The sequence below is a fragment of the Myzus persicae genome, unplaced genomic scaffold (assembly GCF_001856785.1).
Source record: "Myzus persicae strain clone G006 unplaced genomic scaffold, MPER_G0061.0, whole genome shotgun sequence".
NCBI classification, from domain to species: Eukaryota; Metazoa; Arthropoda; class Insecta; order Hemiptera; family Aphididae; genus Myzus; species Myzus persicae.
In genome coordinates, this window is record NW_019102445.1 from 243784 (window position 1) to 262003 (window position 18220).

The 18220-nt window shown below is 40.0% G+C and overlaps 1 protein-coding gene across 1 annotated transcript in view; it reads right to left on the reverse strand.

The window, feature by feature from the left end:
- The window catches only part of LOC111032169 (protein apterous-like), a 44139-nt gene extending 28173 nt beyond the window's left edge, over positions 1 to 15966 (reverse strand). Inside the window, 3 exon segments of the mRNA XM_022312400.1 lie at positions 403 to 878; positions 15249 to 15942; positions 15945 to 15966. Coding sequence (XP_022168092.1) covers positions 403 to 878; positions 15249 to 15942; positions 15945 to 15966 — 1192 coding nt within the window.
- Positions 15967 to 18220: the final 2254 nt, after the last annotated feature.

Consider the following 18220-nt stretch of genomic DNA (forward strand, 5'->3'; position numbering starts at 1 on the left):
CGCATCGGAGCATTATTTGAACATAAAATTATATATTATAATAAAATATACAAAACCGAAACCGAACCGACGGTCTGTGTCGTGGTGTCGCGTTTACCGCGGAACGGTTCGGGTCGGGTTGGCTCATGGCGGGACCGTGAACTACTATGATATTATATACAGGTAACGACACACAATACAGTATCAGCAGCAGCTCGAAATGTGTGTAATGTGAATGATATTAAAGGAGTGTACACCGTGCACATTGTATTATAAATAGATGCGGTTCCGTACCATTACTACGCCGCAGACGACAATTTTTAAATTTTCATCGATTTGCGTCGTCAAACGAAAAATCTGGTTTAGAAATTTAAAGCGCCTCGCCAAAACGATTGACAANATGTGTTACTATGTCCAACTCACCCATATTGACGGTCATGGCGTCCAAGTCTTTGGGTTTACGCTTCCTGGGACGGCCTTTCTGCCGGGGTTGCGTGGGAGCGGAGACGGCAGGCGCACCACCGGCTCCGTTGGCCGCGGCACCGCCGTTGAAGAACGCGCCGGCGCCGGGCGCGGGTGACTCGAGCGCCCGGGACGACGGGTACGGCGACTGGACGGGCGTCATCGACGGCGGCATGATGGTCCTCGGCAGCGGCGACTGTTGCTGTTGCTGTTGCTGGGCCTGCAGCGACGCGGACGACGGCCCGAACTGCTGGTAATGGTGCTGGCAAAACACCGCGCCGTCGCGCATGCCGAACTGATCGCCCTTGGTCAGCACCGCCAAGCAGACGGTGCAACTGAAACACGGCACGTGGAACACCGTGTCCCGGGCGCGCATCACCAGCTCCGACGGCGAAATGGCCGCCTGGCACCGGCCGCACCGCCGTATGCCGTACAACCTGCGGACAAAACACAATAATTATGTTATTATTAAAACCTGTGTAAGACATCATGATGGCAGTATATTTTTGACGATTCCGTTTACCGCGAGAACTAAAATAATTTTGTATATTTTGACGCGAGTAGAAGATTTTATAGTGTGCCCGAGGGGGGAGCTAGGGTGCCATTTGCGGTTTTCGAAATCGGGCAGTGACTGCCCAGTACACTGCTGTATAATATAAACATACAGGGATAATAATGATTTAATTGTTTCGTGTGTCTTTGGAGTTGTATACCCACTATTTAGTACACACACTTTTTCGTGTCATCCCTAACCCTCAGCATAAGAAACATAGATCACATTATAAGTGTGTGAGTTGTACTACAATATTAATAATATTATCTTCCTGTAGAAATGTCGAAACATCATTAACGTCAGCACGCAGCTCGTTTTTACAATTGATTTTCGTGTTTCTCATTCATCATACTGACATACATATTATTATTATGAAATATATGCGGAGACGTTTACACACGACAATGTGCGCGAGTTTATAACATGGTTATGGAAAGGTGGTCGCACAGCGTGTGTCTATTTGATGTGCCTAAAAGAGGTTGTAGGGGGAGAAGGCGACCGTTGGATCTTTTTCGCACCTCCAGTGTGGGCGTGGTCGAACGGCGAAGTCGAACAAAAGGGCCCGTTGGGAAAAATAATGCACAGAAACGTATAATAATAATAATAATATACAACGTATGATTTCCTATACGCGTATCGCGCCGCCGTAATCGCTGCACAGCTACTGCCAACGCCGCCGACAGTAGTCCTCTCCCCGGGGTCCACAAAATAATAATAAAAATACCTCAGCGGGATACCGGCGATACCGCCCTCGTCCCTGCCCGGTCGAGGGCGCGGCGGTTTTCATCCCCCCGGTGTGTGTGTGTGTGTGTGTGTGTGTGTTCCGGTTACCGGTTCAATGAGTGTAACCTATTATTTACCGTGTTGTTGTTTGTTACACTAGTGTTTATCCCGTTCCAATATTATAACACAACAATATATAATATACGTAGGTACATACTATAATGTGTAACTATGTGCAGTGTGTACCTATACTGCTTCCACCGTCACCGTCTCTGCAGTTTTGTTTGTTTATTTGCGTAATATATAAATATATATACCCAGAGGGAGACGCAATAATAATAATATGATTATTATCCGTGCACGAGAGTGTGAACTCGAGAACAAAAAATAACACCCGGGGGCATGCGTGTGCGCTGGTTTTTTTTAACAGTTTACTGTTTGGAGAGACGGCCGCCGGATTCGAGTCCACTTGTGCGAAAACCACAAGAAAAAAACAGTCGTTATATATTATTATATTTGGCAAACGGAGCGCGTTGTGTCGTTCGGATAGAAATCGTCGTCAGACGCGTCCGGATTTGGGCACGAAAACTGCGGGAAAAAATGCCGTCATATATGCACTCAACGCCGCCGCCGCCGCCGCCCGCTGCCCCGCTCACACGAGTTTATAAAAATTATATGATTTAATAAATCACGAAGTATATAATAAAATACGTCCAATTACGCACAATATTATGCCACGAGTGAGTAAAATGAAAAAAGGAGTGTCCTTTCGCGCTGCAGACACATTCCGCGGGCGTATAATTCAAAACGATTTATAGCCGATACGAGCACATATGTTGCTATCGACTATAGTCATAATAATAAAAACAATAATATTGTACAGTATCGTATTGTATCGGGACTCTACCGATCGGAGCGCACTTATCGCAGTGCAGCGTTGGATCGCCGAGACAGCGTCGGTGGCTGAGGAAAATATTTTAATAATATATTCTGTGGGCACTATAGACGGCGGGTTGGCGTTTTTCGACACGATTTTCATGCCGTCAAACAGCGCTGCACCGTATATGCGTACCCACGTATTGTCGAGGCAGATCACACACCCGATTATCGCAAACTACCACCCATTTCTTCATTCTACCCTCCCTCCCACAACGCACTGACCTCGTCGACATTTGTCCAGTTTTCGCGTTTACCTATACGCGCGAGTTTATTGTTAGCGTAATAACATGTACCCGACGCATAAACCTATAACAATATACATACCTAAAAAACAATATATAAGTTCACTTATATACCCATACCAATAACACGCGAGTTCCTATATTATTATATTGTCGAGCAGCGTACCTCCGCACAGATACCGCGAGGTATCGTTATTGGCGTACCGCGACGAAACGGTGTGCAGTGATTTTTTTATTTATTTTGCGTGCGCATCTCGTCGTGACCCGCCGCCGGTGACTCGGTGCAGCAACCTTGGTTCGTGCGACCAAACCGGTATGGCACCGCGCGAGTATACCGCGGTTATCGCGTCCGACCGATCGCGCGTCGTCGCGTCGGGTTGGACGACGGTGCATGCGTATATTATTATGGTATCGCATTATTACAATATCAAGTGCGAGTCTGAAAACGAGCGAGGAAAATCTCGGCCGCCGCCGGGAAAACGACGTCGTATTACGGTACAAGCAATCGCCGTGCTCTAAATTAGTCTATTACATTGTGATTTCTTGTAATATTTCGCGATGTCGATTACACTAGGTATGTAAATATTATATATTAACTTACGTAACTGGAATGAAAACTATGTACCGAACCTAACCTAAACGTTGGGCACGAGCGCGGCCTCGGCGTGTCACCGCCGCGACTGTTCTTGCACCTCGACGACCATGCGTAAATAACATAATCATTGGTGTATGATATAGCACGCGAGACGCCGAGAAACGCGCATCGGAGCATTATTTGAACATAAAATTATATATTATAATAAAATATACAAAACCGAAACCGAACCGACGGTCTGTGTCGTGGTGTCGCGTTTACCGCGGAACGGTTCGGGTCGGGTTGGCTCATGGCGGGACCGTGAACTACTATGATATTATATACAGGTAACGACACACAATACAGTATCAGCAGCAGCTCGAAATGTGTGTAATGTGAATGATATTAAAGGAGTGTACACCGTGCACATTGTATTATAAATAGATGCGGTTCCGTACCATTACTACGCCGCAGACGACAATTTTTAAATTTTCATCGATTTGCGTCGTCAAACGAAAAATCTGGTTTAGAAATTTAAAGCGCCTCGCCAAAACGATTGACAAACGCGTTCTACATAGCTGGGATGGTATAGTCTGCCCGGCATGTATATATGCATAGGTATTATATATTACATAATAGGATAATAAGGACTAAGGAGATAGGTCCGATATGCGATCTCGTCGTTTGCACGGGCACTACGCAGCTGCTCCAGATAGCACATAAATAACTATTATTATGGTCGCTGTCGTTGTTTTTACTATCATTTTTTTTTTTTTTTTATAATAACCGAAAACATTTTTACAGGTTATTTCCACGTTCAAATAATATATACTTGACGAGGCCGGGCGGCAGCAGGAAATCCGTTTTTGGGGACACGACACGCGATGTGTGGAAGGTACTAAAATATAAAAACACACATTGTAGGTATATACTTTTCTCAAGATTGCCGGGCGAACTATGTCTCCTGTTGCGAGGTTCCGGGACACGTGAAGTCCGAAAAATCAACGGCTATAATAACATAATATGCATCATGCATGTAGCCCATTCCCCGTACACGACGGACAAACACTAAAAAACAGGTAGGTGTATAGGCTGTATAATAAATGACGACGATGAAATGTTTTTTTAAATAAAAAAAAAAAACCTAGCAAAACAGAAACGCATTGTTCCGTATGTGTTATTATTACGGTGTTAATTAGGCGGATCGCTCGCGCATACATGTATAATAACAATAATAATAATAATAATATCGTCTACACTTTTCGAAAAATCGTTTTAAAACCACGAGCGACATACGAGATGTACAGTGTGTGTGTGTATGTGGGTGGGTGTGTGCGTGTGCAAGTCTTGTTACTTCTGCAGCGCGCGGTTCTCACTCTTCCGTCCCGGTGGCTCGGGTGTGCCGCATTATCTTTACATAACAACTATCCGTCGTAACAGATAACATCAATGAGAGATTCACACGTACATGCGTGAGCATATCACACACACACACACACACACACACACACCACTGTTATTAAGAGCGAGAGACAGACGTAATATAAAAATAGATAAACACTCGCGTGTATAAAGCAATATTTTGGAAGGCAAAAAAAAATGTGCGAGTACCGTAACGGAGGTATGTGTGGAGGTTAAAAGGTTTTTGTGGTACCTACTCTGTTTCGGTCGGAGTAATATGATGACCAGTTGATATTGCAGTATCGAATAAGACTCGCAGGGAGAAATAGGTATTAAATCAATTTTTTTTTACCATGGCAAAGCACTCTGTGCGAAATAAATTGCAATCGAATTATAATAATATTAGACAGCAGTTATATTATATACGTTCCCTAGCATAAGTACCTCCCCTTTGTACGCACACACTATATATTATGAAAACTCGTACTGAAATCCAAAATATCGTCGCATTATCTGCATCAGTTCTTCAACAGACTGTATATTATATATATATATGTATGATTTTGCTAAATATAAAAGTGTATATAGTCACATAGAGCTCTTGACTAACTCTCTGCTAACCTAAACTCTGATGAACTTGATATAAGAAGTATGGACGAGGACGACACTGCTGCTGTAGCTACTGCAATAGGACATGTATATAGAAGATGCAGAAGTAAGTATACAAGTAGGTCTAGCAGGAGATACGGTTGCGCCGCGGGAGCAGCTATATTATATATTATATCATTATTATTATTATTATTATTATATAGACGAAGAGGAGCAAATGGATATACCGGCACGCGTCCGAGATCGTATCGTCTCCGAGAATACGGAGAATAATAATAAAAAGATCGTATAATAATAGTGTAAAAAATAATATATAGAGGCGCACTTTGACGGTTTAGTCGCGCGCCCGACGGGGTGTCATCGTGTCGGACGCGGTCCGCTGTCGTATTATTTCATTTTTTATTCTTTTTTTTTTTTACAAACTTCTCTCCGCTGTCATACACGCGTCTCTATACGTACCATACATATAATATTAGAATAATATAACGCGTACGACTATAAATTAAATCTTTCTCGGCCTGTGAGCGGCGTTTGAGATTTAGTCCAAAAAAATTGTCAAGCATAATAGGTACGATAAAAAAAAAAACTATTGTACCTGTCGGGCGAGCTCACGTCCGACGGCGGCGGGGGTCCTTTCACCCATCGCGCGTGTAATAATATGGGATATATATAAAGCGGCGTAATACGACATTGCTATGTATTGTGCGTACCTAGTGTCCGATTACGGCCGATAGGCAAGTCTAGTGTGATATTTAAATTGTACATGTGTAACATAGTCATCCGGGATTCAGAATTCCGAAACTCGCGGCTATAAACATTATGAGAGGGCGTCGTCGTATGCATATTTATGCAGGACGTATCGTCCTTCATTATTATTATTAATATTATTATTATTTTGTCGTTCGAATATAAATACTTACGCTCAAGTGTATAGTGCAGCACACATTAAATTTGTTTATTTATTTTTTCGCAAAGATCATTGCGACAGTAACAACCCCCTCCCCCGTACCACAATCGCGATCTTCTTTTCTCGGATAGTTTTAACTGCGATCACGTGCAAGCGGCAGCAGTGATGATGAGGCACATGTGGTGGCATCGCGCGACAAGCAAAACCATATTACATTATATTATAGTACTGCTACTACACACGATATTATTATTATTAGTATTATTATTATATTATATACACGACTTATACTCTATACTCCTATAATGTATATATATTATATACACATGGATCGACCACACAATTCGCCGCCGAAACTCCTTCCAGACTCTTTTCGACGTTGTATTATTATTATTATTGCGTCGTACGCTTCCCGTTGATCGCATGTAAATCGTAAATCATGTATATGTATATATATATAGCTAATATCGTGGCGTCTCGCACACGTATTATATTATATACAGTACCGGGGGTGATGGAAGGGGGTGTGGTAGTGAGAGGCGAGGGTTATGTCAGATATTATGTACGCGAACCGTTTTCGCGCGTTTCTCGTCATGTATATTTATATATATATAATATCATAAGCGCCATAAATCACGCGGGTGCACTGCTGCGCTATATAAAAAATAATATTCTGGACGCGCCGCCGTTTACATGTGTTGTACACACACATTATACATAATATAAGACCCACGTGTTTGTCGCCGCACATGACGTCGTATTCAAAGGACTTCTCGATCGTTTTTTATCTGCTCCAGTTTTTTTACGGGTCTTTTAAGATTTTTTTTTAAGAAGCCGCTTTTCTTGTTTTTTTTTCTACACGACTATCTCACTGCCAGAATACGTATTACACGAATCTCAAACTCGAAGTCGTTTCGGTTCATGTTTTCGTCCAAACTCCAAACCCCACAGTCATCGAAAATATGACAGATGGACGTTTCGATGTATGGCCCGATTATATGTATATATTTTAATCTTATTGTACGAAAAAACAAACGATATAAACGACTGCCGATGATAATAAAAACGTTATGATACAATAATAATGATAATAGGTAATGACCGCGTTTGGTGCGCGACCGCTGGCCAACAGCGATCGTCATGTCATCGCGTGAATGTGTGCGTGATCAGCTTTGATCACGGTCACCCGACTGTCGGATGGCGAAAGGATATATTATGTACCTAGGTACCTATACGAATAATATTATTATACAGAGAGAGGGTCGCGGGTTGTGCCAAGTCATAGTGGACACAATGGCACAATGCGCAATAATGCGTGCCCTCTATATCGTTTGGCTGTTATGTTTTTATTAAATTATCATCGTTATTATTATTATTGGGATAACAGCGAATAATATATACCAAAAGGCCGTTCGTTCCACGTGAGAACTCGCATGTGTACCTATATATACATACGTTTTCTGTTGTTGCCCGTGACGCGAACACCATTTATCATATACCTATACATTATATTTCATATATATTAAACACACAACTCAGGTAACACGAGTAATAAGTAGGTATATCGTGATGAATATTGTGCGTGTGTGTTCTCAATCGCGAGAACGTCCACTTAAACGGTTTGACATTTTTTCATCCCCAGGCTGGAATAATGGACTTAACAATTTACGCTTCATCATGAACCGAGAGGGGTTGGGCAGCATGTGGCATCCACCTCCTTCGAAAGCGGTCGAAACAGAGTTGGGAAAAGTATACTAGGTGGTCACCCCATAAGGAAAATAATGATGTCACTCTCTGGTTTTATACGGTTTTTTTGATGGAAATGCTTGAACAACAAAACACAACATTAAACATCATCATTTTCTGTAAAAATGTAGATTTTTAAGTCGACGAATAAAATATATTAACAACCATTTAATTGTTCTAAAAGTGTTACTCTCCTTATCCGGATATATATATATATATTTTAAAAATATTTTTTTCTAAATCTTTTGATTTGACTTTCAATTATTTTGAATAAAATTAAATAAAAATGGTAATACAATTTTTCTATCAAAATAAAATATAAATAAACATTATTTATGAAATTTATGGAAACCTTACTAAAAAAAAAATTGTTGAAAATTGTGTTATTTCTCTCACTCTCGTTAACGGCGAATCGAATGTTTTAAGCAATGGGCAATGGTGCAGGTTAATCTGTAATAAATTTAATGATAATCATCAGGAACCTCGAGCCTATATAATTGTATAACGACAAATTCCGCATAGACGATATAAATTGGTGGTGACAAGTGACGAGTAGTTACTTGTGGTTATATATTCAAGTTTATCAAATATAGTCTACCTGGTGTAACAGCTATTTTTATTAGACGTCCTGGGTTGTAGGGGCAATGCTGCATATTCGCAGGATATCCGATGATAGATCTATCTTCAATAGGTACTACAGATACAAAATACAAGACATAATAACATGTATGGTGGTGTAGAATACTAACAGTATTCAAGAGGTATTTTAATAAACTTTTAGTTCTGATGTCATGGACAGCTTTTTTAACATCTACCTACCAATAGTGTCTACATTCTAACCATATTATATAATCTTCAAGCTCGCGGCGACGATCATCGGCATAACGTCACGTATAAAGTACCTATGTATATAGCCTACACGCACGCACCACACGGGGACTCCTGTGGCGCTGGACAGTAAGACTTTACGCAGTTTACGGCTCGGCATAAAAAGCAGGAGACGACAAAAAATGTAATGGGTATATCGTCGTATGACGGCATTAACACGTTATTTATTAAGCGGAGCACGGTTGACAACGGACGCGCACGACCTGCAGCGGTCGAGAACAGACCCAACACGTAGTTTGAAATTTCGTGTTTTTCATCTTATACATCTGCGATTCCATCATAGACGGTTTTACGCATAAACCTACTATAGATCAATAGCCGATAATAGGTGGAACTCGGAGGGAACAAAACTAAACTGTCTAAATTGTCGAATGAGAAAAAATGTGTACATTATATTATGTTGTGTAAGTAAATGTATAGTATAATATAATAAAATAATTAACTAGATGCGTTTCATGGTTTTAACAAATAATATTTCAAGACTAAAACCACTATTTTTTAATATGTATTCGAATTGAATTGTTGTCTACTTTTTATTTTTATTTTTTAATTAAAATGTTTCAGCAAACGAATGCACTTATACAAGCTTAACAACATAATTATATAGCATATGGCATTTATGTATTTAAAGATATGATATTATACATAATGTTTACAAAGCAATTTAAGATTACGGTTATTAGATACGAATTATAGATAGTGATAATTTTAATGAGGTTTGTGGATAAGAAATTTGATATGAAATGAATGACTAATATGGGAAGTTTGTTTTGAGTTTGTTTAAAAATACGGTAAGTATAGAGAGATTAGAGGGTTTAATAATATTTTGAACTCGTTCAAAATTCTTGATATTGAATTGTGAGAAGAATTAGATGTCGGCTGGCCGACTGTTATACCAGCGTACGAGGTTTTATTTGATACGTAACGACGTTTGAAGACTTGTTGAGTTTGGAGTTTTAAGCCTGGGCCCCGACACGTATATTTAGCACCCTTAACGTCCCAACATAACTATAGGTACTTGCTATATTATACGTCCGGACGTGTTATTAACAGATAACATTAATGTTAGCCCTGCATTTATATTTTATTAAGTAGGTACCTAAAATAATAGTGGTATAACAACAGTTAACAAAAAACAATAATAATCCATAATACCAGCTATATGATCTCTCATATTATATAAGCAGTCAAATACCTGGTTACACTCGCATATTGGTAATATCGTTTATTTGAGGATTGATTGTTTTCCCGAGTGTAATAAGGTGTCCCCCCCCAAAAAAAAAAATAAATAAATAAATAAATAAAAAAACTACTTGGGTTAAGTTTAATCTTTTCAATGGACGCTATTTAAGTCTACAAAGTGTCAACCCCTTCCTTATTTTATTTTTTCCAATTCGATCATTATATAATATAATATAAAACGCGTAAGGCATGTATACACAGTGCTGCAGGGATGATGCGTGGTCGCCGTAAACGTATGTTATACATAAATAGGGTGGTTTCGGCGTTATTATATTATGTGCGCACTGCAGCGTACATATTATGTAAACTCGGGCGAACCTGCTGTCTGCGGGGGAGGGGGGCCGGAGCCGTCGACGAGGCGAATTCACGAAGCAAAATTACACGGTGCACAGTGGAGTTCAAAATAATATGTATAATATAATATTTGTGGGTATAGCAGCAGCAGCAGCAGCAGCCAGCGGGTCGTCTGTGTCACGTCAATGCACAGTGTGCGCGATGATCCGATACGACCGCCGATAAGAGAGCGCGAACGGCACTGCGGCCGTATTGTATATACGACTGATTCGTATATTATATGTATATAGGTACCTATATAATAATATAATAATATAATATTGTTATGTGTAATAGCCGACGGAGATGAAACTAACGAGAAGAGATCGAAGAGTTGCGGAGAGAGAGCCGGTCCGGGCCGCCGGTCGGGGGCGGGGTACGATGATTGGGCGATTTTCGCTCTGTCGGGTTATTCTCCTTTTTTTTCTCTATCTTTTATTTATTTATTTATTTTTTTTTTTACCATACGTGATGGTGCATCAGTGCGGTGTGTCTCGTAACGATTTCGTTGCGTCGTATATTATTTTATGAAGGTACCTATATAGATAGGTAGGTGGGTTACCGTTCGGTCCATGTAGGTATACCTACACGTCGCACGTCGTTCCCATCGTGTGACTGCGGCGGCGGAGGCACACAATGGCCCCCAGCCCAGCCGGTGACCTTTTGCGCGGGGAGGTGTATATAGTAATACGTACACAGACGAAAGAGAGAAGGAAACGAAAGAATGAAAACCGACTTTTATCCTTATTCTTTGACGCGCGAGTTGACGCAATAATACCAAAGTGATAATTAAGACATCCGAATCGACACGAGGCCGCCGCGCGTTGTTCGCCGGCACAAATCCTACATACATACATATATACGACGACGCGCCTAGATAATAATAATTTAATATATACCTACTCATATTATTATTATTATTATTATTATTATTATTATATACACCGATATATACCCATAACTATATAATATTGTGTTTAATTCTATACACGCTGGCCGACCCGCGCACACACGCTCACACGGTCGCTCGCACACCGGCGCACAGCCCGGCGCCGCCGTATGGAGGTAACACGTATATAAGATACACAGAGATACATGTGTATAAAATATAATATAGTGTGTGTGTGTGTGTGTGTGTGTGTGTGTGTGTGCTTGTAGTAAAACGAGTTGTGCGCACCTTTCAATTTCACACATCACTCGGCCGTCCGCCGCCGCCGCCGCCGTCACCGGTAGTCTTCGCTGCCGGGACGGACATCGTGCGAATAATAATTATAATTATGTTGGATTCAGAGCTCAGACCTTATGCTCTAAAAACGTATAAGACATGCATATGCAGTTATGCGTTTAGAAAAAAAAACAAAAATGTGTGCATATTATATTATTATTATTTTTTATATATATTTTTATTACCCATTCATAAATTTGAATCGTGGTTTATACATTTTAAATTATGCAGAATTCATATGAATATTATTAAGTAGGCAGGCATCTAGGCACATTTTAAATTGCATAACATAATAATAAGATTTTATATACGCAGGTACTATCTTCATTGCATCTATAATAAATTCACAATAGATGTACACAATTTACACATCATATTACGTAGATAACTAAAATAAATACGAGCTGGAAACGTAGTTTAAATATTGTTAGACATAATACCGGCCACAAGATTAAAATCTCAAATAATCGTCTTAGTATTATATTTTCGAAGTTTTTAATCCGAGTGTCAACAAATATTTAAGTTGAAATTGTCTAATATAGGTACATGGGAATTAAAAAATGACGAAACTTGCAGGAAATGTGTTTTCTAAAAAACTCAATAAATCAGCAGCGCACAAACAATATAAATTGATACCACTTCATTCGTAAAGTAATAAAATCAATGTATGGAAAACTGTTACCTGACGATTCCTAAATATTACAGGGCAAAAAAAAACATGCAAATTCAACAAAATTTGAACCCTAATTATTTATGGTTATATCATGTTTAGCCAGCATATACGATGATATTATTTAAGGTATATCGTGTACAATACGCGAGTAGGTATACACCGGGTGCAAAGAGCAGGTTATAGTTTTCTATACAATATATACGTTATAACTTATAAATAACTGTCGAATGATGTTTAAATAATAATCAGACTGCTCACAAACACACACGCGTTAAATATCGTATAAAATGCTTCGTAAAAATAATATAATATATCATGTGCTCGCAAAACTTGAGCGATCGCTATCGCAGCGAAAAACGGGCCGAAAACTCCGAGACCGGGTCAGCGAGTGTACCTATGTAGTTTCGGGCCGTCGGTAATATATTTTAATTGCACGGCGCATCCCGAACGAATAGCAATATAAATGTAAATTAAATATATAGGTATTTGTGTGTGTGTGTGTGTGTGTGAGCTGCAGTTGTCCCGTCATGCGCAGGTGCCGAGCGTTTCCCGCTGTTTGATAAATCGCCCCGGACGGTTATTATTATTATTATTATTAATTTTTTTTTTCGACACTGCGCCTCCGTCGATGATATGATACAACGATTATAATAATAATTATTGTTTTTTGCGAGTGCATACTATATAATAATAATACAACAGCAGACTCTGCGGCGAATCTACTATTATATAGGTACCTATATAGACATGTATAGCAGTACCAAAACACATGCATCAGGATGCAAGCAAATTATATGCTCGGCATTACGACGACGACCATCACCAAGTTACGGGTATTAAACATAATTTAGAGACGTAAACGACCGCAAAAGAACGGTTTTCGTCTAAAAATATTTAACGATTTACTACCACGTAATATTATGGCTTCGAGTAGTATACACTGTTATTATAATTCATTAAAATGTGTGTGTGTGTGTGTGTGTGTGTGTGTGTGTGTGTGTGTGTGTGTGTGTGTGTGTGTGTGTGCGCGCGCGCGAGCGTTCTGCTCCTATTCCCGCAGGTCTAATTAAAAGCGCGAAGAATGCGTGGCGCGTGTGTGTACATTGGTGGCCACGCGTGCACCGCCAAGAGAGAAGAGACCCGACAAGAAGATATACGTCAGCGAGATCGAGCGGTCACGACGACGAGGGCACGTGCGTAATATTATAATAATAATAATAATAATAATAATAATAATAATATATATACGTATATATGTGATGTGTACGAAATAACTCGGCGGGACGCACAGGACGAGATAAATATATTGTATAATATACGGTGCGGTTGTGTTGTCTGTTGGTCGGGTGCCAGTGCGGCGGTCGCAGGACTTTATATTTTTTAATTGCTTCCAGAAGTTTTCGTCCGCGATTTAATTTAATTTATATTATCGCGGACGCGCCCGCGGAGACGTTGAATAATTGCCACCCCCACGACCCACCCGGCCACTATTTAAGTATATTACCATCACGCGCGTGGGTATGTAATAATGCGTATATATAGGTGATATATAGTGAGACTTACAGTCGTCCACAGGTTAACCCATCATTTTATATAGATAAACGACAAATTATTATCTTATTGCAACGCGATATATATTTACCGCGAAATTACCATTTTCATTACTAGTCAAACTCCAGACAAGAAAACCGCAGCAATTCCAGAAAAGAAATATCGCTACCAAGCTATGAGCAATATACCACTATGATGACATATAATAGTAATATGAGCATAAGAGTCGAAAAATTAAACACATAAATGTACAGTTCAAGTATTATATCATCCACTAGAATGTGGGAAAATGTAGGTTATTTCTGTAAAAGTCGAGTTTATTATTGGACATTTTGGAAGAGCTGAAAACTCAAAGGTCTGAGTATCGACATTAATTGAATAATATGTGTTTGATGTTTTAGGACGAAAAACTGCAGTGACAATCTGCACCTGCATACGATCAAAGTAGGAAAATCTTTGATTCGTGAATTTGTGAGACACATAAATAAAAAGATTAAAAACAAAAATAAATACCGATAAAATAGAAGTTCTGAACATAGGCTGTATTGAGTAGGTACATAAATGAATACATACATATATTATATAGTGCATTGAATAAATACGCATATATTATTCTATTGCTATTGTTAATATTGTCACGATATTTGCGAAAATAGTTATCAAGAAAAAATAACAAAATACAGTTGTTAAATTTATCTTTTAAACGGATAGCTATATACAACTATATCAACAATGATATATTACTCGTCCCTGAAAATGAATGTCATTCTCATCACACGGGGTGGAAAATTTCAGCCAATATTTAAAATATAAGCTGTTGAAAGTATATAGTGTTTCTAATACACTTTCATTTCATTTATCAAATCAAACCGATAAATTTGTTACATTGCTAAAAAGCATGCGTAAAAACTACAAAAATATAATTTGTTAATACCCACCTATATACCCAAAATATACTACCTATATGTTTATTATATACATTTATACCCAAAAAGCTAAAACGATTTTTTAGGCCACAATATGAGTAGTTTATCAATTTTAAAATTCCCTGAAATATGTAACTAATAATGATAATGGTTTCCCAACCCCGTCCACACACTGTATTACAATAACGCGGGGCGAATACATATAAATACATAACACATTACAATACGCAAAATATCGTGAGTGTATATCATAAAAAAAAAATCTTTGGGCTCACCTTTGGTAGTCGGCCTTGCAGTAAATGTTACCGTCCCGGTAGAAACATTTGATTTCGGTGGCCAGGGTCCGGGCGCACTGGGAACACTGCAGACACGTGGCGTGCCATCTCTTGTCCACCGCGAACAGATAGTAACGGTCTAGGATTTTCAGACCGCAACCGTCGCACAGGTTCACCTCGGCCTGTTCCCGCTTGGGCCGGACCATCATGTCGGCGGCGGGCGGCGACGTCTCGTAAGCGCCACTGCCGCCGTAAGACGTCGCGTGGCCGGCCGGCGGAGGCGACGACGACGACGGTTCCGGCGGCGAATCGTAACCACCACCGAGATGGTGGTGGTGATGGTGGTGCAGCAGCTGGTGGCTGTGATGGTGTCCGGCTGGCGACGAACCCAACCCGTGGCCGGCGTCGAGTTCCTGCTTGCACGGCACCGCCTGCAGCGGGCCGCCGCGGTAGTCGTCGCGTCCCATGATGGAAATCGGAGGCGGCGGAGGAGGCGGCGGCGGGGACACCTTGCTGCAGCAGTCGGCGGCAGTGGTGCAGTCGTCGTCGAACTCTGACTTGAACGCGCAACACTGGCCGTGCACGCCACCGCCGACCACGCCGACCACGCCGAATACGTTGGTCGTATCCTGGCCGCGGCACGACGTGGTCGGCAGGTTCGGGCTCAGGTCCCTGGACGGGTCGTACGGGTTGGCCAGCATGGTGTGATGGCGGTCATGCTGCTGATTTGCAAAACAAACAAAAAAACAAAACACGTTATAACAATGCACATAATATTTTCATAGATGTAATAAGCGCAAGGGTCACTTTCGGTATATTGTGGAAGTTTTTGGTAGTAATCACAATTTAATGTACACGTGTTTAAAAAATTTAAATTTAAAAATAATGAGATAAAAGTCGAAGAAAACCTTATCGAGGTAAAGAAAATTGGCGACCCCCAGCGTTTTGTCTTAACTATACAATATTATAGTAGCGCCCCGATAGGTATCTCCATCGTTTATTAAGGTTATCGCGTACTGATTCGGAACAGAATAGAACTGACGAATGGAAACAAACGAAAAAAAATGTATAATCTTAAAATAATAGTATTCCGTTAGGTTAGGTTACATATGCACGTATGTATATACGGAAACCAACAGTTCCGGTTGCCGGAAAATTTCGTGTCCCGCGAACAGGTATATATGTGCGTACATTTTAAGTTATACTTCAAACGGTAATAGGGAATCAAACGCGTTCGCTCTATCAAAATTCAGCCTTCCGTGAATGAGATTATCTAGCGATAGAAATAGTTCAGACTTTTAGAGGCGAACGAGAAAATTGATGGCTGCACGAGAACCGTAACATGTAGGTAAAGAGTAAAAACCGAATACAAACGAGATCGTATCGAAAATCAAGAACCTAACCAGTTTTCGAGACTATACAACCAGATGTGAGATGTCCATATTATGTGGTATATACCTATATAATATTATAAACCTATACAATATGATATCTGACAAAATATCGATAACACGGTTTTATTTTAATCTAGACGAAGAACGAGTCTCGAATTACTTTTATTATACACGCGAATTAATTTTCTACGACGCGAACGACGTCGAAACACGATTATTCGTGTAGTAGTCGTCTTCACGCCATTTGATTGTGTTACACATAATGTATTATTATTATAACGAGACAAGAAAAGAAATTTGACCGATGGCGAGTAAAACCGACTACGGCCCCCGAGGGCTGAGTTCGAAACGAGGTAAAAATATTACGTTTGCAAAATCCCTCTATTGTTGTATTATTTAGAGTATTATTATTTCGATGCCCTCACACGTCGCAGCGTCGTCATCGCAGTCGTCCTCATCGTCGTCGTCGTCGTCGTCGTCTCGGATGTCAAGTACCATCGTCAGTGTACATAATAATACGACGGACACGCAAGCGAAAAAAAAAGAATAAAAGAAATGCACAGCACAACACAAAAGGGACAATGGTCATTTTCGCAAATATATATAATCACGAGGCGGGACGAGTTTTCTATTTCAGGTGCGTTTTTATACATTATATATACGCTCGTCTCGTTTTTACACATTATTATCATTATTATTATTCTCGCGCTACCGAATTCCGCCAAATCAACATTCTCTCCCAGTTTCGCACACACACACACACACACACACACACACACACATGCCCTTACTCGTAGATACTTCACTTCACACCACACTTATTCGGGGAAAAAATACCCATTCAACACTACAACATACACTACACGTACGTTTATATTATATTATTTATATTATATAAAATACGTAACACAATAATAATAAAAGGTCACGGCGACGAGTGTATTATCGAGTGGTTATTGTGTGCTCGAATGCCCCTGGTTTTTTTTTATATTATTATTATTATTATTATTATTTTAAAGGTCGGTTTATCATTGTTGGTCAATTTTCTAATAAACGTCATCGGTGAAAAAAATTTGACGTCGCCCCACGATTTTTTCACGGATTAGTCCTCAAACAGTTAAGTTTTAACCTAGAGCAGGCAGTTACGAGATTGTGACGATACAGGGTCCACCATATGGCGCTGGGGGGTTGGTTTTATGACGAGCCGGAGATCCGATTAAAATAATGTATAATATGCATCGTATAGGTACGTCAAAAATCCTATTGCGCAATATATTATGGGTAAACAACTGCCAAACAACAATCCGAATCGAAGGATTTAATAACAATATTATTATTATGTTGTATTGTGTACGAGCGCGAGTCGTCGTGCGGCACCACCTAGCAACGTCTATTACCATTAAAATAGATGTATAATATAATATTGTAGTACTATACTCACTCTGCACTCTCTAGGGCACACACGTCTCCGACAACATTATGACTTTATTATTATCATTATTCGTATTGCATTGTCGTCGGCCGACTATCGTGGCCGACGAATATACAATTCTGTAATATTATTAGAGTACATTATAA